The sequence below is a fragment of the Cnephaeus nilssonii genome, assembly GCF_951640355.1.
Source record: "Cnephaeus nilssonii genome assembly, chromosome: 4".
Taxonomy (NCBI): domain Eukaryota; kingdom Metazoa; phylum Chordata; class Mammalia; order Chiroptera; family Vespertilionidae; genus Cnephaeus; species Cnephaeus nilssonii.
Genome location: NC_137075.1, coordinates 68,378,623 through 68,400,874, shown reverse-complemented (window position 1 = coordinate 68,400,874; position 22,252 = coordinate 68,378,623). Strand labels below are relative to the sequence as shown.

General features: G+C 42.9%; 1 protein-coding gene across 6 annotated transcripts in view; it reads right to left on the bottom strand.

The window, feature by feature from the left end:
- Positions 1-16,244, bottom strand: part of KIF23 (kinesin family member 23) — a 50,913-nt gene extending 34,669 nt beyond the window's left edge. For 2 of the 6 annotated variants that reach the window (XM_079768418.1, XM_079768415.1), the window contains exons 1-3: positions 16,009-16,240; positions 5,453-5,522; positions 2,264-2,392 (exon numbers count right to left, since the gene is read on the bottom strand). In XM_079768418.1, the coding sequence (XP_079624544.1) occupies positions 2,264-2,392; positions 5,453-5,522; positions 16,009-16,019 (210 nt within the window). In that variant the 5' untranslated portion in view covers positions 16,020-16,240. Of the gene's footprint in view, positions 1-2,263; positions 2,393-5,452; positions 5,523-16,008 lie in introns of all 6 variants that reach the window. The other 4 variants (XM_079768416.1, XM_079768417.1, XM_079768414.1 and 1 more) reach the window with 4 other exon arrangements.
- Between the last annotated feature and the right edge of the window lie 6,008 nt (positions 16,245-22,252).

Sequence of the window (22,252 nt, the reverse complement as noted above, 5' to 3'; positions counted from 1 at the left end):
AACATGGAAAGTTGCAGGGGGAACAGGAGAGTGACTCAGGAAGGAGGACACTCCTGAGAAATCTATAATAAAAGCGTAATATGCTAATTAGACCAGATGTCCTTCTGGACAAAGCCAGGGCTGCAAGGGAAGCCCGGGTCCTGGGTGCCAGAGGGAAGCTGGTACAGGCAGCTGGGGGAAGGAAGGCCTACTCTTGCACAAATTTCGTGCATCAAGCCTCTAGATTATAATGAGTACAAAGAGGTGTCCATTAAATTTAGCAGCAAAGAGGTCACTGATGGGCTTTTGATGAACAATTTCACTGGAGTAATGTGCACAAAAGAGTGAATGGCAAAAAAAAAGAGTGAATGGCAACTTGAAAGTAGAAACCACAGCCTGAATTGATCCGTTCTTGTGCATTCTCACAGTCATCTCTTTTAGCACACCTATTCTTTTTTTAAAAAAATATCTTTTTAAAAATATATATATTTTATTGATTTTTTACAGAGAGGAATAGAGTCAGAAACATGAATGAGAGAGAAACATCCACCAGCTGCCTCCTGCACACTCCCCACTGGGTATGTGCCTGCAACCAAAGTACATGCCCTTGACGGGAATTGAACCCAGAACCCCTGAGTCCGAAGGCCAATGCTCTGTCCATTGAGCTGTAGAAGGCCGCCTGGAAGGCACCTGGGCATTTCTTTTAATTATCGTCAGCTGAACTCAGGGTGTAGGCAGAGCCACGCCCTGGGAACATGCTTCCCCAATAAGGCTGGACATGTTAATCAGTTCTGACTTCATAGCAGCCCAGGTGTCAGCAGGGGTGGGTCTAGATATGTAAATCCAGTAATGCTAGGGCCTAGTAAGAATGCAAGTAAGCTCCGTTGATCCTAAGTTTTGGTGTTACTTCCTGGATTTTTGGGATATAAAATAAACCTGCTGTGTGGCTCAGGGTCGTCGTCATGCTGCCTCTCCAGCAGACAAAATGGCGTCCCACCCAGCCCCCAGCTCTGTGAATCTATTTCTGCGTCTTGCTCTCTTTATTTCTATTATTTCTCAATCCCTGGCCGCCTCCATTTAGAACTGGTTTGTTCATCTCTCTTTCCGCGCGGGACACGGAAAAGGGAGATCCCCGCCATGTTTGGCCCCCGCCGCATCAGGCCCCTGCATTGAGCCAAACCGGTCAGGGCTAAAATATATTTTATTGATTTCAGAGAGATAGAAACATCAATGATGAGAGAGAATAACTGATCAAGCCTGCAATCCAGGCATGTGCCCTTGGCTGGAATTGAACCTGGGACCTTTTAGTCCACAGGCTGATGCTCTATCCACTGAGCCAAGCCGTGGCACACCTATCTTTTTTTACTTATCTGTTTGAGTGTTACTTGTTTACCATCTGTGCCCTCAACCAAGCTATAAACTCCATAAAGGCAAGGACTGTGTCTCACTTATTTTTAAAAACTCCTTCCACCCTCCAAGCTTAACACAATGTGTTTGTTAAACTGAATGAACTAATTTTGCACAACATTTTACTAAAAATAAAAACACTTCATAAGAGGTAGGTACAAGTGTACAATGCCTATTAAATGTTATTTCAATCTCCACATATGAAATTTTGTGTCTGTTCCTAGCATGATCATATAGCCTACCTAATAAAATAGTAATATGCAAATTGACCACACCTTCGCTATGCCCAAGCCACGCCCACCAGCCAATCGGGGCGAGTATGCAAATTATCCAACAAAGATGGCGGTTAATTTGCATACGCTGAGAGAGGGAGGAGTGAAGACTGAAGACAACTTAGAAGGAAGAGGAAGGAAAAGCGGAAAGCAAGGTGGCTGCCAGAGGGAAAGCCCGGGCAGGGCTGGGTGGAGCGGAACGGGGCAGAGCGGGGCGGGTGGCAGTGGCGATCGGGTGCAGGCTCGGTGGCCGTAAAGGCGGCGGTAGTGGCAGCGCATGCAGCCGCAACAGCCGCTTGCAGGATTTTCCTGCAAATGGGCTACTAGTCATCTTATATTAAACAATGCCTAACATATCCTCTAAGAAGCAATAAATATCCCATACAATAAATTATCTTCTAGAAAGCAATCCTCTAACTCCAGTATACCAAAGGTGTGCCTGAATATCCTAGGAATTAAAAACTTTAGGTATGGTGGTTAAAGTGAAGTAGATAAGTCATTAAAAAAAAACCCCAAAACACATGAATTTTGTTAAATTAAAAAAAAAAAAGCCACTCTGGAAAAAACACATCAAGTAAAAACAGCTTGGTTTCAATAGTAAGTACCTCCTTATAGTCTCCATTTCGGTTGAGTCTGTACCCCTCAGGAGTATGAAGCTGAACAGTTGTACTATTGATCACTTCTATGCAACACTCTTGATCAGGAAAGCTCAGTGGGCGCACCCTACAGTATACCTGAAAATACAAGGAAGTGATTAAAGAACAAAAGTTGACTTTTACCTGACTTTTCATTTAAGCTTCCTATTCATCCATTCAACTAATATTTGGTGTCTTAAATTAAGAGATCAATATAATAAACTTAGAGCTATGAAAATGAAAACTTGCTACTCAAGACTGTTAAATGCAGACAGATATTAGATATGATAGGACAGAAGATTTTATTTTATTTATTTTTAAAGTATATTTTTTACTGATTTCATAGAGGAAGGGAGAGGGAGAAAGAGATAGAAACATCAGTGATGAAAGAGAATCATCACTGCCTCCTGCACATCCCAACTGGGGTCGACCAGACATGTGTACTGAACGGGAATCGAACTATGACCTCCTGGTTCACAGGTTGACACTCAACCACTGAGCCACACTGGCTGAGTGATATAAGATTTTAAATGCACATAAATCTAAAACATTTTGGTAACAAAATCATCAAACCCATAGCTTCTTTTCATTATTGTATTGACACAAGTTATACTACTAATTTAAAACTTTAAAAATCAGTAACATACCACACAATGAGAATCTGTTCAAATTCTTTGGAATTAAATGTCAATCAATATTTGCCAGCTTAACACTTAGTGTATGTGGTTTTCTTAATCAGTGACAGTGTTGAGGAAAAACTGTTCAGCTCTACTATGTGCAGGGTATGTGGTTCCCTCAGACCAAGAGATACATTCCAATACCAGTGAAGGGGAGAGTTAAAATATTCCAGAGTAGCCTGGCCAGCATGGCTCAGTGGTCGAGCATTGACCTATGAACCAGGAGGTCACAGTTCGATTCCCAGTCAGGGCACATGCCTGGGTTGTGGGCTCGATCCCCAGTAGGGGGCATGCAGGAGGCAGCTGATCCATGATTCTCTCTCATCATTGATATTTCTACCTCTCCCTCTCCTTTCCTCTAAAACCAATTTAAAAATATTTAACCTTTTGCACTCGGATGTTGAGTGTGACTCGACACGGTTAGCATTAGAATAAAGGAATCGAGAAAAAAGCAAGCGAGTGCAAAGGGTTAAAAATAAAAATAAAATATCCCAGAGCAAACCAACGGTCCTATGTTTGCCCCCTGCCTTTTGTTGTTGTTGCTGTTAATCCTCACCTAAGGATATTGTTTCTATTGATGTTCTAGAAACTAGAGAGGGAGGGAGAAGGAGGGAGGGAGAGATAGATAGATATATCAATGTGAGAGACATCAACTGGTTGCCTCATGCATGCATCCCAACCAGGACCAGGGATCATCACCTGCAACCAAGGAATGTGCCCGTGACTGTGAATCAAAGCCACCACCCTTTGGTGCGTGGGCTGACGCTCCAACCACTGACCCACATTGCCAGGGCTGCCACCTGCTTTGTAAAAGCCTGAAGCTAGTGAAGTACATGCAATTATGAATAGTCATTAGACTGAATTAAACTGTTCTCTATCAGTCTTAAACTTGGTCCCATAAAACATGGAGTTCTGGGCTTTTCTCATGAAGCATGCCATCAGTTGGTGTGTTACAGTCTTGAAGATGGGGGAGGATGCTCATCCAAACAGAAAGATTTTTTCCCATCTTACAGAGTATGAAGAATTCTCTGGGACAGTTGGATATTTTTCATTATCTAACTCTTCAAATTATAATTAGTCATAGTAAGCATGTAGTTGACAACCAAAAATTTCATTTTACTGGACTAATGAATCATATATAGAAACAAAATTAAAAAGCTGGAACCAGCCTTAAGCAATTTAGTACAGTTTTTTAACTAAATGTTCTTTTAATCCACTTCCACATCTCCATCCATTCCTATTTAATAAAAGAATAATATGCAAATTGATCATCACTCCAACACACAAGATGGCTGCCCCCATGTAGTCACAAGATGGCCACCTCAAGATGGCCAGCAGAGGAGGGCAGTTGGGAGGGACCAGGTCTGCAAGGGAGGGCAGTTGTGGGTGATCAGGCCAGCAGGGGAGGGACCAGGCCGGCAGAGGAGGGAAGTTGGGGGCAATCAAGCCTGCAGGGGAGGGCAGTTGGAGGGGACCCAGGACTGCAGGGAGAGCAGTTGGGGGGGGGGGGGGGGGGGGAACCAGGCCTGTAGTGGAGGGCAGTTGCGGTGGGACCAGGCCTGCAGGGGAGGGCAGCTGGGGGGACCAGGCCTGCAGGGAAGGGAATTAGGGGCGACCAGGCCAGCAGGGGAGGGCAGTTAGGGACAAATAGGCTGGCAGGGGAGCAGTTAGGTATCAATCAGGCTGGCAGGGGAGTGGTTAGGGGGTTACCAGGCTGGCAGGCAGAAGAGGTTAGGGGCAATCAGTATGGCAGGCAGGTGAGCAGTTGGGAGCCAGCAGTCCTGGATTGTGAGAGGGATGTCCGATTGCCTGTTTAGGCCCAAAAGGCAGTCAGACATCCCTCGAGGGGTCCCAGCTTGGAGAGAGTGCAGGCTGGGCTGAGGGACACCCTCCCCCGTGCACAAATTTCATGCACCGAGCCTCTAGTTCCATATAATAAAGAGGTAATATGCAAACTGGCCATCACTCCAACACACAAGATGGTTGCCCCCATGTGGACACAAGATGGCTGCCAAAAGATGGCCAGCAGGGGAGGGCAGTTATGGGCAATCAGGCCAGCAGGGAAGGACAGTTAGGGGTGACCAGGCTGCAGGGGAGGGCAGTTAGGGGCAATCGGGCCAGCAGGGGAGCAGTTAGGTGTCGATCAGGCTGGCAGGGGAGTGGTTAGGGGGTGATCAGGCTGGCAGGCAGAAACGGTTAGGGGCAATGAGGGAGGCAGGTAGGTGAGTGGTTGGGAGCCAGCAATCCTGGACTGTGAGAAGGATGTCGGACTGCCCATTTAGGCCCAATCCCGGTGGCAGTCAAACATCGCTCGAGGGGTCCCAGATTGGAGAGGGTGCAGGCTGAGCTGAGGGAGACACACACACACACACACACACACACACACACACACACACACACACACTGTGCACGAATTTTGTGCACAGAGCTTCTAGTAAGACATAAAAGGAATGAAGAAAGAACACACACAAATTCACCTTACCCCAACTGGGTCTTTAAGACTCGTTTGGGATCCTTTCTTCCCTACAGGTTTCCTGGGTGTCTTAGTCCTCCTGGTCATAGATTTTAAAAAACAAAGAAAAACATTTCAGTTCAACACTAACATTCAAATACCTCCCCTATAATTCATACAAAGGAAAACTTCCAAGGTTTATAAATTATTTCTGAGCAGTTCCAAAACACTACACCCTAAATAACTAACATGATTAAGGATAAATTGCATTAATAGTGTTTGAGGCATGCATAATCCAAATATAATTAAAATTTGTTTTAGGAGACATTTTTGGTACTAAATTTACGTACTTCATATTTAAAATAGCTGGGATATTTTCTTGAGCGGCAATTTTACAGAGGCACAACAAGTTTGAAAAGTCTACTGATGAATGACCACACTTACCTTGAAACACATTTATGTTTGTGTGCACACACAAATTGCACCAACAGCCATTGACCAAGGTAGACTGACAAGTAACTTCAATAAATTATAAAAACAGGTGGAGGAGAGATAGGAAGATGGCTGCCAACAGGAAGGCAGGCTGCAAGATAGTGAGTGAGAGAACGAAAGGTGAGTGTGTGGACATACAGGAAGTGTCTATTTGTGAGTGAGGGACAGCTATATTCCAAGGACTGCTGGGGACTGCTGGACCAGGCTCCCCTGACCGGGCAGCCTGCACTGCTGCTGAAATCTCTCCCAGAGTGACTGGCTCTGCCACAGAGACTGCGCCATCTTGAATGGGAGAGTGGCTGTGATCGGAAGCCTAGCCTTACCTTCAATTGGAAAGAATCGGATACCTCCCGGGACCCTATAACCACAACACCCAGGGACCAGCAGCGAACCCACAAACACCAGGTCCCAAGCAGCACAATATGCGGGACTCAGATGAGCTCTGCACCTTCTCACGGAAAGGTTAGATTTCGCCCAGAGAAAAGTGAGGTCTGTGATTCAGGCTGAAGGGAGAAACACGTGCAGTGGGATCTAGAGGTTCAAAGGAAGTATGCGCCCGACAAAATCTGCAGACGTTGGGGCCAGCATAGTCCGTGAATGTGGAAGGGGGTCCCCACAGGGCTGCTGACACAAGGGAAGTCTAGAAATCAACTCATAGCTGGGCTGGACACAAACAGGTAGGCTGAAGCTTTACCAGTAAACCGGCTGCACTGTGCCAGGGGAAAAAGACATGCACAGAGACATGAGCAGAGTCGCGTGCAGTGCCAGGACAAAAAAGTCGCGAGTTCACGCACTTACTCTGGCTCTTTTTTCTCTTTAAATCCTTGCTTTTGATTACTAAGCCCAGTACACAGGATCACCCAATTAAAAACACTCTCAGAGACTGCAGGGGAAAGTTATTTTTGTGGAACCTGGGGATCAGAGCGGGGAAAAACTATCAGAAAACCAGCTTTGGGGCAGTCCATACCCCCAAACTAGTATTAAGTGCAGCAGGGAAAACAAATTCTGGGTAGAGAGGACTTATAGCCCCAAATGTCAATACAGAAATACTGCCACCCAGGGGTTGAATCACAAACTGACTCTTGTGTAAATACAGCCACAGGCAGGCTGAGTAACAAAGAAATACTGCCTGCTTGAAAACAAGATTGTGGCTTACGACACAGAGGAGCTGTGGAACGCAGGGAACTTCAATACTATCCTACCTGACAGGAAACAGGTGTGCCAAACAGAAGAGTAGAGGAAGTGAGTGACCTTCACTACTGCACTTTTTTTTAAAAATATATTTTATTGATTTTTTACAGAGAGGAAGAGAGAGGGATAGAGAGTTAGAAACATCAATGAGAGAGAGACATGGATCAGCTGCCTCCTGCACAACCCCCACTGGGGATGTGCCCGCAACCAAGGTACATGCCCTTGACCGGAATCGAACCTGGGACCTTTCAGTCCAAAGGCCGATGCTCTATCCACTGAGCCAAACCGGTTTCGGCACTACTGCACATTTTTATTTTTTATCTTTTACTTAAGAAACGAAAAAGTTTTTTCTCCTCACTTGATTTTATCTTTTTAATTATTATATTTTTATTTTTAATTAGTATTATTACTACTACTATTTTACCTTCTTTTAAAAGTTTCATTTTATTTTCTCTTTATTTCATTTTGGGATTAGTGTTCTACATCCTATTTTCATTTTTCCTTTAGCATCATTTTACTCTATCTCAACTTTACCTTTACGCCAACATTCTCTTCCTCACTTTTCCCCTTTTGTTGTCATGTTTCTCTTGCCCTATTCCTGCTTTAGATTTTCCCTACTCCTTCTTTTTACCCCGTTAAAAATTCATCCTACTTATATATCTAATTTCCGATCCCCTGCTCCAAGTCCACACACATTTCTCTTTTCTCTTTCTTCACTATCCAAATTTTTTCTCTTCCTTTTTTGTTTTTTTATTTATGTTTTTGTTTTATTTTGTTTTGCCCTTCTTTCTCTCTGTCCTATTGTTGTTAGTTTGATTGTTGATGATTTGTTTGTGTGATTGTTTCTTTCTTTTTGCTTCTGTTTTTCCTCTCCTCGATTGTTATTAGTTGTTGTTTGTAGTTTGCATTCATATCTGGGTGTTAGTTGTTTGCATTTTTGTGGATTAGTTGTTCTATTGGAGTCTTTTTTAAAAATATATATATTTTATTTTATTTTTTACAGAGAGGAAGGGAGAGGGATAGAGAGTTAGAAACATCCATGAGAGAGGAACATCAATCAGCTGCCTCCTGCACACCCCCTACTGGGGATGTGCCTGCAACCAAGGTACATGCCCTTGACCGGAATCGAACCTGGGACCTTTCAGTCTACAGGCTGAAGCTCTATCCACTGAGCCAAACCGGTTAGGGCTGGAGTCTATTTTATTCCCTTTCTTTTCTCTCTTACTTTTTTTCCTTTTCTCAATATCATTTTTACACTCTTTTTTTTTTCCTTACCCCCTAGTTCTCTTGTCTTCGGTGGTCACCTTTATTTGGGGTTATTAGTATTGTGAATACATTTGTGTTCAGTGCCTTGTGTGTTGTGCCTTGTTTTGTTGTATTTTGTGCCTTTAAGTCAACGCAGGAGAGAAAGAGCTACATAACCAGACACCTGGAGAGGAGAGATCATGGGGAGACAAAGAAACAGCCCGCATACGAGAGAAAAGGAGGCATCACCAGAAAAGGAAGTAAATGAAATGGAGGCAACCAATATGTCAGAGAAAGAATTCAGAGACATGGTCATAAGGCCATTGAAAAGGTTGGAAGACAAATTCAACAATATTTGTAAGAACCAAGAGGAAATGAAGAAGAACCAAGAAGAAATGAAAAATGACATAACTGCAATAAAGAACTCAATAGAAAGCATTAACAGTAGACTAGAAGAAGCAGAGGACTGCATCAGTGAGCTAGAAAACAAGGTAGGAAAAAATACTCAAGAAGAGCATCATCTAGGAAAAAAGCTTAAAAAACAAGAGGAGAGCCTAAGGGAACGTTGGGACAACACAAAACAAAACATCCACATAATAGGGGTGCCAGAAGGAGAGGAAATTGAGCAAGGAATAGAAAACCTGTTTGAAGAAATAATGACAGAAAACTTCCCTGATACAGGGAAGAAAAAAACTCACCCAAGTCCAAGAAGTTCATAGAGTCTCAAACAAAATGAACCCCAAAAGACCATCGCCAAGGCACATTATAAATTAAACTGGCAAACACCAATGACAAAGTAAGAATCTTAAAAGCAGCCAGAGAGAGACAGAAAGTTACCTACAAAGGATTCCCCCATCAGACTAGCGACTGGTTTCTCAACAGAAACACATCAGGCCAGAAGGGAGTAGAATGAATTATATCAAGTTATGCAAAGGAAGGATCTGAATCCAAGAATACCCAGCAAGGCAATCAATCAAAATTGAGGGTGAGATCAGGAGCCGCAAAGACAAAAAAGGACTAAGGGAGTTTATCACCACCAAACCAGCAATGCAAGAAATGCTAAAGGGTCTGCTGTAAAAAAAAGAAACAAGAAGCAAAGAAGGAACATAAAAAATAAAAATGGCGACAAACAAGTACCTATCAATAATAACTTTAAATGTAAATGGATTAAATGCCCCAATCAAAAGACATAGGGTAGCTGAGTGGATAAGAAAACATGACCCATATATAGCTGCTGTCTACAGGAAACCCACCTCAGGAAAAAGGACTCACAGAGACTGATGGTGAAGGGATAGAAAAAGGTATTTCAGGCAAATGGAAATGAAAAGAAAAAAAAAAAAAGCTGGGGTAGCAATACTTATATCTGACAAATTAGATCTCAAAGTGAAGGACATAACAAGAGATAAGGAAGGCCAATTCATAATACTAAAGAGAGCAATCCAACAAGATATAACTCTGGTAAACATATATGTACCCAATACAGGAACACCAAAATACATAAAAAAAACTTCTGGAGGATATCAAGGGAGAGACTGACAGCAATACAGTCATAGCAGGGGACTTTAATACCCCACTAACACCACTGGACAAATCTTCTAAACAAAAAATCAGCAAAGAAATATCAATCCTAAATGACACACTAGATCAGATGGAATTAATTGACATCTTTAGAACATTTCATCCCCAAAGCCACAGAATATACATTCTTCTCAAGTGCACATGGGTTATTTTCAAAGAAAGACCATATTTTAGGACACAGGCAAAGTCCCTTCAAATGCAAGATAGAAGTCATATCAAGCATCTTCTCAGATCACAATGGCATAAAACTAGAAATCAACTACAATAAAAACAATTTAAAAAAAAATCAAACACCTGGAGGTTAAATAGCATGCTATTAAACAATGACTGGGTTACCATAGAGATCAAAGAAGAAATAAAAAGCATCATGGAAACAAACGACAATGAAAACACAACAATCCAAAATCTATGGGACACATTGAAAACAGTCTTGAGAGGTAAGTTCATAGCTCTACAGGCCTACATCAGAAAACAAGCAACAATGGTAATAAATTATCTAACCCTACAAGTCAAAGAGTTAGAAAGAGAGCAACAAGAAAAGCCCAGAAGGAAGGAAATAATCAAGATCAGAGTGGAGATAATGACATAGAGACCAAAAACAAACAAACAAACAAACCCAATACAAAAGATCAACAAAACCAAGAGCTGGTTCTTTGAAAGGATAAACAAGATTGATGAACCTCTAGCTAGGCTCACCAAAAATCAAAGAGAGAGGACCCAAATAAACAAAATCAGAAATGAAAGAGGTGAAGTAACAACCAATCCCACAGAAATACAAATGATTATGAAAAAATACTATGAACTCTATTCCAACAAAATGGACAACCTAGATGAAATGGACATATTCTTAGAAAAATACAAGCTCCCAAAACTCAACCAAGAAGAATAAAAAAACCTGAATAGGCCAATAACTACTGAAGAAATTGAAACAGCGATAAAAAATCTTCCAGGAAACAAAAGCCCTGGTCCTGACAGCTTTACAGGAGAGTTCTACCAAGCATTCAAAGAAGCACTAAAACCCATCCTCCTCAGATTATTCCAAAAAATTCAAGAGGAAGGCACACTTCCAAACTCCTTCTATGAAGCCAGCATTACCCTAATCCCAAAACCAGATAAAGACTCCACAAAAAAAGAGAACTGCAGGCCAATATCCTTGATGAACATAGATGCTATAATTCTCAACAAAATTCTAGCAAATCGGATTCAGCATTACATTAGAAAGATCACACACATCATCAACAAATCAACAAACGACAAGTGTTGAAAAAGGAACGGAGAAAAAGGAACCCTCGTGCACTGCTGGTGGGAATGCAGACTGGTGCAGCCACTGTGGAGAACAGTATGGAGTTTCCTCAAAAAACTGAAAATGGAACTCCCATTTGACCCAGTAATCCCACTCCTGGGAATATATCCGAAGAAACTAGAAACACCAATCAGAAAGGATATATGCACCCCTATGTTCATAGCAGCACAATTTACAATAGCTAAGATTTGGAAACAGCCTAGGTGCCCGTCAGCAGATGACTGGATCAGAAAACTATGGTACATCTACACAATGGAATACTATGCTGCCATAAAAAAGAAGGAATTCTCATCATTTGCAGCAACCTGGATGGAATTGGAGAATATTATACTAAGTGAAATTAGCCAGTCAATGAAAGAAAAATACCACATGATCTCACTCATTTATGGATAATAAAGAACATTATAAACTCATGAACAAAAAGATAGATACAGAGACAGTAAAGCAACAAACAGACTTTCAAATTACAGGGGGAAAGTTAGGGAGAGGTGGGGGAGATAAGAAATCAAACGAAGGACTTGTATGCATGCATATAAGCATAAACAATGGACGCAAAACTCTGGGGGGTGAGGGCATGTATGGGTGTGGGGTGGGGGTGGGGTAATGGTATGATATGTACACATATAATACCTCAATAAAAAAGAAAAAGGCAAAAAAAAAAAGAAAGAAAGATCACACACCATGACCAAATGGGATTTATTCTGGGGATGCAAGTATGGTACAATATCTGCAAATCAATAAATGTGATACATCACATAAACAAACTGAGAGACAAAAATCACATAATCCTATCAATTGATGCAGAAAAAGCTTTTGACAAAACACAACACCCTTTCTTGATAAAAACTCTCAGCAAAGTGGGATAGAGGAATCATACCTCAACATAATAAAAGCCCTATATGACAAACCTACAGACAACATCATACCCAATGGGCAAAAACTAAACTCATTTCCCCTAAGAACAGGAACAAGACAAGGATGCCCACTTTCACCACTCCTGTTCGACATAGTACTAGAAGTACTAGCCATAGTGATCAGACAAAAAGAAATAAAAGGCATCCAAATTGGAAAAGAAGTAAAACTGTCCTTATTCTCAGATGATATGATACTATACATAGAAAACCCCAAAGACTCCATCAAAAAACTACTAGACCTAATAAATGAATTTGGCAATGTAGCAGGATACAAAATTAACACCCAGAAATCTATGGCCTTTTTATACACCAATAATAAACTCACAGAAAGAGAAATGAAAAAAACAAAAACAAAACAACCCATTTACCATTGCACCAAAAAGATTAAGACATCTAGGAATAAACTTAACTAAGGACGTAAAAGACCTGTACTCGGAAAACTACAGGACATTGAAAAAGAGAGGAAGACATAAACAAATGGAAGAGTATACCATGTTCATGGGTTGGTAGAATCAACATAATTAAAATGTCCATACTACCTAAAGCAATCTATAGATTCAATGCAATACCTATTAAAATACCAATGGCATATTTCAAAGATCTAGAACAAACTCTACAAAAATTCATCTGCAATAAAAAAAGATCCCGAATAGCCACAGCTATCCTGAGAAAGAAGAATAAAGTTGGAGGGATCACAATACCAGATATTAAGCTATATAACCAAGCCACGGTTCTTAAAACTGCCTGGTACTGGCACAAGAACAGACATATAGACCAATGGAACAGAATAGAGAACCCAGAAATTGACCCAAGCCATTATACTCAATTAATATTTGACAAAGGAGACAAGAGCATACAATGAAGTCCAAACAGTCTCTTTAATAAATGGTGCTGGGAAATTTGGTCAGATACATGCAAAAAAATGAAACTAGATCACCAACTTACACCACACACAAAAACAAACTCAAAATGGCTAAAGGACTTGAATGTAAGACGGAAACCATAAAAATCCTACAAGGCTCCATAGGCAGCACAATTGCAGACATGTGTTTCTGCAATATCTTTACAGACACAGATCCTAGGGCAAGAGAGACTAAGGAGAAAATAAACAAATGGGACTACATCAAAATAAAAAGCTTCTGCACAGCAAGAGGAACCATCAACAAAACAACAAGAAAGCCCACTGCATAGGAGAACATATTTACCAATGTTATCTCCAATAAGAGTTTAATCTCCAACATTTACAGGGAACTCATACAACTTAACTAAAGGAAGATAAACAATCCAATCAAAAATGGTAAAGGATCTAAATAGACACTTTTTGAAAGAGGACATTCAGAAAGCCAAGATACATATGAAAACATGCTCAAAGTCACTAATCATCTGAGAGATGCAAATCAAAACAACAATGAGGTGCCACCTCACACCTGTCAGAATGGCAATCATTAACAAATCAACAAATGACAAGTGCTGGTGAGGATTCGGAGAAAAAGGAACCCTTGTGCACTGCTAATGGAAATGCAGACTGGTGCAGCCACTGTGGAAAACAGTATGGCATTTCCTCAAAAATTTAAAAATGGAACTGCCATTTGACCCAGTAATACCACTTCTAGGAATATATCCTAAGAAAATAGAAACATCAATCAGAAAGGATATATGCACCCCTATGTTCATAGTAGCACAATTTACAATTTACAATAGCTAAGATTTGGAAACAGCCTAAATGCCCATCAGCAGGTGAGTGAATCAGAAAACTATGATATATCTATACAATGGAATAGTATGCTGCTATAAAAAAGAAGGAATTCTTACCATTTGCAGCAGCATGGATGAACTGGAGAGCATTATGCTAAGTGAAATAAGCCAGGCAATGAAAGAAAAATGCCACATGACCTCACTCATTTATGGATAATGAAGAACATTATAACCTGATGAACTAAAAGATAGATACAGAGGCAGAGCAGCATCGAACAGACTGTCAAATTACAGTGGGAAGGCTGGGGAAGCAGGGGAGGTTAGAGATCAACTGAAGGACTTGTATGCATGCATAACCAATGGACACAAGATACTGGCGGGTGGGGAGGTGAGGGCATGTGCTGGGGAGTAGGGGAGGCTGGGAGAAGGTCAATGGGGGAAAAAAGGGAGACATATGTGCTACTATTTGTAATACTTTAAACAATAAAATATATATATACACTGAGTGGCCAGATTATTATGATGTCTGAATGTATAATAATCTGGTCACTCAGTATATATATATATATATATATATATATATATATATATATATATATATATATATATTAATTAGAGGCCCGGTGCATGATTTCGTGCCTGAGTGGGGTCCCGCTAGCCTGGCCAGGGGGAGGGGACATGGGCGGTTGGCTGGCCTGCCTGCTGGTCAAAGGGACAATTTGCATATTAGTGTTTTATTATATAGGATATACATTAAAAAAACAAACAAACAGGTGGAGGAATCCATGCTTTCATCAAGATTTATGTCTATACTTTCAGATCACTGAATTCTTAAAACGTATCATCCTTTGTCCCCCAAACATAATGTGGTCCCCAAACTGCAATTTCTTGCTCTTAAATAATGTAAAACACACAACAGGCCTCAAATGGAGCCACCTGTGCTAAGCTGACATCACCAAACCAAGACTTAATACCTAATTGCAGTTTCGTCTCTCCCAGGAATGTAATCTCAGCCAGTCAGTATGGAATTTCTTGGTCAGCATTAATGAGGTAAACCCCTTCATAGATCCCTGTGGTCCCTCAAGGGAAGGTGCCTGCTCTTTGCTTCCTCCTGCCCCTTTCTGCCTATAAAAGTTTCCCATTTTGTACAGTTCCTCAGGTCTTTCTAGTTGTTAAATGATAATCTCCCCTCCCCCCCTCCAGTTCATCAACTGTTGAGTAAAGCCCATAAGATTTTTTTAAAATTTACTCAGCTGAAAAAAATTTTTTTTATCAGTAGGGACAATAGAAAAAGCTATTTTGATTTATTTCACCGTTTCTCTAAGGATGCCCGCCCCCTCCCCCACTCCAACTTATCTATAGGCTGGAGGAACACTTACCACTAAAACTACGTGAAATTATTGGCTTGGACTACAGATTATGAAAATATTTTTATCAACATTTTCCCAAATGAAAGAGAAGCAAATTACTGTTTTAAGTGCAACATATTAGGATAGGTTTACTTAAAATTACACGTTTTTTAAAAAAAAGATAAAAGATTTTGACTTTGGCCTCTTAAGAAAACAAAGTTGCCTTTTGCAAATGATGATAATAATGAAAAAATCGACCCTCTCCCTTGCACAATTCTTGATTTACCCAGCAGCGGTCAAGGAATTCCGCTGCGCGGAAACAGGCCCCGATTTAGTGAGGAATGTGGGCGGGTACGTCTGCGGCCCGAGAACCGGGTCAAGCAACCCGCCTCCACCACGGGCTGGTCTCGGCCCCAGGCCCCGGCGCCGGCGTGAGAAGCGCACGCAGCGCTCACGACTGCCAGGCTCTCCAGGGCCTGAGACCACCTAACCAGCCCCCACACCGGCGCTCAACACTCGACCCCACTCACGACACAACCCGCACGAACTCGACAAAGTGCAGCCTGAGAGCGCGGGCGGCCAGGAGGGAAAGGCCCTTTCCGAAAGGGGGAACTTTGGAGAGGGCTGGCGGGGGCGGCCCAGGGCCAGGTGCCGGCCGCCCCGCAGACGGGAACCGGCGGAAGGCACAAACCTCCCCACTCCCCCGACTTGGGGCTGACCTCCCCCGCCGGGTCTCCGCGCCGCACCGGAATGTAGGGTCCGCGGCGTGAAGAGACGCCCGTCCCATCACCGCGACCAGCCCCGCTGCCCCGTACTCACGCTGGCTTCATGGCAGCAAGCTCCGCGCTGCCCAGACGCGCACGCGGGACGCCGGGCTCGACGGGGAGGCCCGGCGAGGAAGGAGGGTCGCAGAAGAGCGCCGAGGGAACCTGGACGCGGGGTCAGAGGCGCGGCGCTCAGTGGAGCCGGGCGGCGCGACGGCGAGCCCAGGTGAGCGTGCGCCCGGCGCATTTCAAACGGGCCAATCAGTGCCGCCCACTGAAAAGGGGCGGGGCTTCCGAGGGCGCGCCTGCTCTGCCGGAAGTGCCGCTGGACTCCTGGGAGACAGACGCGGAAAGGGTGTGGGGAGTCTGGAGTCTACGCGGCAGCGCTGGAGCTGGGACTTTAAATATGAAATACAATTCCCTCCATTTCCGATGAGGAAACTGACGGTGTGTTTTCCTACATCACAAGACGTCCAATGGCAGAGCACGTCCAGGTTTGATTCAGAAGTCTGCCCTGGAGCTCCGGCCCGGGAGGGTTCTATTCTGCCCAGCGCAGCTACTCCCTCTCCGGTTTTCGTATCAACACACCATTTTGGCTTCCTCTTTCTCTCTTCTTCTTCACCTTTCCTGGGCTCTCCAGCTCTTTCATTTATATACATTGTTTCATCGAGTTCTTAACAATGTTTGATCCTGGATATATGAAATGAATAAATTTTGGTCCTCGAGGAACGTCCAGACCACTCTTTTCTATGATGGACTGATTCTATCTCATTCCGATCTCTGCCCCTAAACGGATGACTATCAAAGATACATTTATATCTGTGCTCTCATGGAACTCTAGTCCCATCTCCTCAACTTCCTACAGGATCAGACACCAGTAAGGATAGACATAATGTCATATCCTTAGCCCATATTTTTCTACACAAAGATGGTTCTAATCTTGGCCATTACATAGTTACAGTGAATTCATCATTTTACACAATGCAAGTAAATCTGGAGGATAAATTTCTAGAGGCATAATTGCTGTGTCAGAGTGTATGCATATGTAACGTTTGGCAGTATTGCCAAATTGTCCTCCATAAAGGTTGTCCAAATGTACAATCGCATCAGGCATGTATTGACAGTGCCTGCTTCTCCACAATTCTCAGACAACAACGTTGATCTAATAGGTGAAAAAAAATCACCATGTGGTTTACATTTTTCCCCCTTATGATGAATGAGGCCGGGTGTCTGTTTATATATTCAGAGCCATTTGTGTTTTCTTCTCTATGAACTGTGCTCATCTCCCTTGCCTCCTTGTTCTACTGAGTTGTTCATTTTTCTTATTGAATATATTAAATTGGTCCTCATCCAAAATATGAGTTCAAAAAGTTTAATAGTTCATAATTTAGTTTTTATTTCATTTATGTTGTTTTGTGACAGCTTAGAAAAATATTTAAGATAGTCAAATTTATCAGACTTTACTGTCTTATGTTTTGTGTCATACTAGGAAGTCTTCCCCAACTAAGATAATTAAAAATATATATTTTATTGATTTTTCACAGAGAGGAAGGGAGAAGGATAGAGAGTTAGAAACATCGATGAGAGAGAAACATCGATCAGCTGTCTCCTGCACACCCCCCACTGGGGATGTGCCTGCAACCAAGGTACATGCCCTTGACTGGAATCATCCTGGGGCCCTTCAGTTCACAGGCCGACGCTCTATCCACTGAGCCAAACCGGTCAGGGCTAAGATAATTTTTTTAAGTATCGTATTTTCTAGTGTTTTTAAAAAATATATTTTTATTGATTTCAGAGAGGAAAGGAGAGGGAGAAATAGAAATATCAATGATGAGAGAGAATCATTGTACAGCTGCCTTCTGCACGCCCCCCACTGGCAATCAAGCGCACAACCTGGGCATATACCCTGAACAGGAATGGAACCATGATCTCCTGGTTCATAGGTCGACGCTCAACCACTGAGCCATACATGCTGGGCTCTAGTGCTTTTATTACTTTGTTTTTTATGTTTAAGTCTTTGAACCATTAGAATTTTTTTTTTTTTTTGGTAATCAAATGAGAGGTTGGAATCTGTATTATTTAGGAATTGGGCTGGACTGTTGGCTTACCTCTTAGTTACTCTGCAGTCTGGCTTTGGCTTCAATTTCTCCATTGGAACTCTTCTGACCAAGATTACCACCTCCTTCATGCTAAATCTGAGCCTTCCCCACCCTTATCTTACTTGACCTTTTAATAGCACTAAAAAATATTTCTCATTCATTTCTTCCTATGCCTTTGTTTTTTGTTTTTTTTCCCCTAGCTCTCTAGCCCATTTTTCTTAGCCTCATTTGTGAGTTCTTTTTTCTTCCTTAAATGTTGTGACTTAGGGTTTTTTACCTGGTTACTTCCTGGGCCCTCTCCCCAGGCACTCCCAACCATGCCCATGGCTTCACCTTCCATTCACATTTGCTCTTCTGAGTTCCAGACTCATGTGTCCAACTGCCTTATGAATTCTGCACTTGTGTGTCCCACAGGCACCTCACACCTAACACATCCTAATCTCTTCCCCTGAACCTGCTCCCCCTCAGTGGATGACATCACCATCTACCCACCCACCCAACCAGAGTCCAAGGTACCGTCTTTGACTTTTGCCTCCCCACTCTATTCCAATATTTAATTACCAAGTCTTGACAGTTCTACCGATAGCCTTCAAACCTCTCCACTTCTCTTCATCCCCTTGGCCACTACCATCGGTCATCTGGATGATCTCACCATTACCCTAACAGGCCTCCTGGCTACCACCCTCCCATCCAGGATCCATTTTGCAGCCAGCTCCCCTATAAATCACAGCTCTGATCATGCCACTCCTGTGCTTGTAAAACTGCAGTAGCTCCCCATTGCTGCAGACCCTCAGTGGAGCCCCAAGGCTCTTCCTCTTCAAGCTCATCACCTATCATTAACCCCTGCACCACTACCTCCAGCCTTGCTGACCTTTGCTGTCAAGCTCTCCTTCTTCCCTTCCTCTACAATGTTTCTGTATCCTCAGTTCTCAGCAGGTCTCTTGCCATCTACCCTGCTCTGGTCCCCTGCACTTCCCAGTCACTGCACCTGCTGATTTGCTTTGGCCCTCACTTCCCAATTTACAATCATTATTTATTACTGTCTCTTCTCCATTTTATCCCTACATCTTATCACTAGATGGCACTGTTGCACCCCGGTGCCCAACAATTGAGCTACTCCATAAATGTTGAGAGGGAATGAATGAATCCACCCTTTCAGAGAACACCCCAGTCAAGGACCTAGGTAAATTGCACCACTCCCAGCTTTTTTTCTGGCCAGTTTTTTTCTTCCTCCCTCACTTCTACCATATTAAGCTCTATGGCTTATTAGTTTTCTTTAAAATGCCAATTCATTATATCATTTCTCAGGGTGTCCCACAGGTACCTCACACCTAACACATCCTAATCTTTTCCCCCAGAGGGCTCCCATAACCAGTAAAAGAGCTGCATTTTCCCCCTAGAATTAGAGATCCAGACCAGAGGTGAGGGTAAGAGAGAGTAGACTTGGGATGCTGGATGTTTGTTTGTTTTTAAAGTCATTTATTAAGGTATAATTTACAGTAAAATTCAACCTTTTTAGTTGAACTGTCTACATATTTGTCAAACATATACCATCCTGTAACCACTGCCACAATCCTCCTATATAATAAGAGAGAAATATGCAAATTAGGGCAGGACATCACGACCAGCTCCGGAGACTGCGTCATGACCAGCTCAGAGCACGTCCCCAACCCCAGCACACACACACCACACACCAGGGCTGGAGGCAGGCTCCGAGCAGCCACGGCCCCAGCCCCAGCGCCACCCAGCTCCGAGGCCAATCCCGCCAGGGGTTCTTGGGCAGGCACGCCGGGCTGCCTGCCCTGGGAGCAAGGCCCCCAGCAGACCCACGGACCCGTCCAGGGGGTCGTGCTCCTAGCTGCACTGTGACTGGGATCAAGGCCCCCAGCAGACCCGCCCAGGGGAGCGGGCCTAGCCGTCCGTAGGACATCCCCTGAGGGCTCCCAGACTGTGAGAGGGGGAAGGCTGGGCTGAGGGACACTCACCCAGTGCACGAATTTTGTGCACCAGGCCTTTAGTCAAATATATAAAACTAGAGGCCTTATGCACGGAATTTGTGCAAGGGGCTCGGCCCCCGCCCGCCGTGGCTTCGTCCGGAAGGAAGGATGTCCGGTCTAATTAGCATATTATGCTTTTATTATTATAGATTCCCATCACACAAAAATTCCCTTGTAGTCAATCACTGTCCCCTACCCTCAAGCCCTTGGCAATCACTTTCCTAACTTCTTGAGTTTTGTCTTTTCCAGAATGTTTCTTCTTTAACTCAGCATAATGCTTTAGAGGTTTTTCCATGTGTTGCATGTACCGGGAGTGTGTTCCCTTTTATTTTAGTAGTATTCCATTGTATGAATGCATGACAATTTATTCATTCATTCGTTTGTTTGATGGACATTTAGGTTGTTTCCCCTTTTTGGTGATTATGAATGAAACTAGTGTAATTATTTGTATAAAGGTCTTTATGTAGACATGTGTTTTCATTTCTCTTGGATGGGATTACTGGTTTTGTAAGTGTAACTTTATAAGAACCTGCCAAACTGGACTGGGAGGGTCTTATGTAAATCACTGAAGGGGAGCTGACACTACACAAATTTGAAACCATAATGAATCCAACCATCCACCTAAGTAAGTACAGGTACAGGACCCTAATGAACACCAATGACCAGACCTGTAGAAGCCCAGAGTTTTGAGGGAAGGTGGTAAAATGGAGACAGGACCACTGTGGGAGCTGGTACACCCAACACCCAAGGGAGAGAATTTTCTCCCCCCCCCCCGCCCCCACTGTTCACTCAGTGGCCTTGAAGCCATCATCTCACATTCCCAGGCCATTTATAAAATGAATGATTGGAAGTCAATGTTTTATATACTCAGAAAACAAATTAATAAAGTCAAAAAGCTTGGGGGGAAGCTGTAAAATTAATGTAAAAAGTAACAAATGATCTGAAGCACATTTCATATGAATAACATACACAGAAAGGGGCTATAACTAACCCAAGTAATGAAGACTATTCACTATGTGCCCTCAGGCTGAAGACAAAAAGATCTTGAAACTTATATTGAATTCTAATCAGTAGGCTTTTTTTCAGACATCGGTCAGTAATTTTGAAACGGCATTGTGTACATTCTAGGACTGAGCAAAGAAGTCCACGTATTGTGGATAACGGGAGCAGTTTCTGTTAGAGCTGTATAAATACCAAAAGGGGAAGGCTAAAACGTACCTGGGGATTCTTTGTTCTATTTGGCAACGTTTTTCTAAGGAAGAAATTATGTTAAAAAAATAATGGACTCTGTCAGTGCTTCTTTGTGGGGAAGCACGGGACCTGGTTGGAATGTCTGGAAGGAGGATTCTCCGAAAGGTCGGGGGCCTCTGAGGGGACCTTGCCCCTACCTTGACTTTTCCCAACAAGTCCGATCCCCTGGGAAGTTTTGCTAGAATCTGTATGTTTAGTCTTTAAAGACCCGCCCTTGTAGAAGCACATACTTTCTCAAGGATGCTTACCCTGCTGACTGTACCTAGAGGTTAATTTGAGTTCAAGCTGTTGTTTGAATAAAAGCCAAAGGCGGCAGGCGAACAGGGCACTTGGTGGCGATAGCCAAGTAGTGCCTTAGCCTCTCTGTCACAGAAACGTGTGTCAGAGTCATCTGTTCATCTGTCGCTCAGGGTCTGCCGGTCAGCCCCAGCACTTCTTTAAAAAAAATTTTGTTTTTTTTTAATAAATTGATTTCAGAGAGAAAGGGAGAGGGAGAGAGAGATAGAAACATCCATGATGAGAGAGAATCATTAATCGGTTGCCTACTGCACACCCCCTACTGGGGATTGAGCCTGCAACCTGGGCATATGCCCTTGACTGGAATCAAACCTGGGACCCTTCAGTCTGTAGGCTGATGCTCTATCCACTGAGCCAAACCAGCTAGGGCTAGGCTTATTTTCTTTATTGCACTTACCATTACCTGAATTTATCTTGTCTGGCTGACTGATTAGAACATCAGGTCCATGAAGGAGGGACAGTGTGGGTTTTGTTCACTTCTGTGTCCCCAGTTCCTAGGACAATGTTTGTTCTATATATACGAGGCACTAAAATATTCATCAGATGATTTAGCAATGCACTCATGTACAGGAATCTATTTCTCATGGTAAATGAACATGTTTGTAGTATGGTGGGTGAAATAGAACCAAACCAAGTGGGAAACAGGACAACTGTA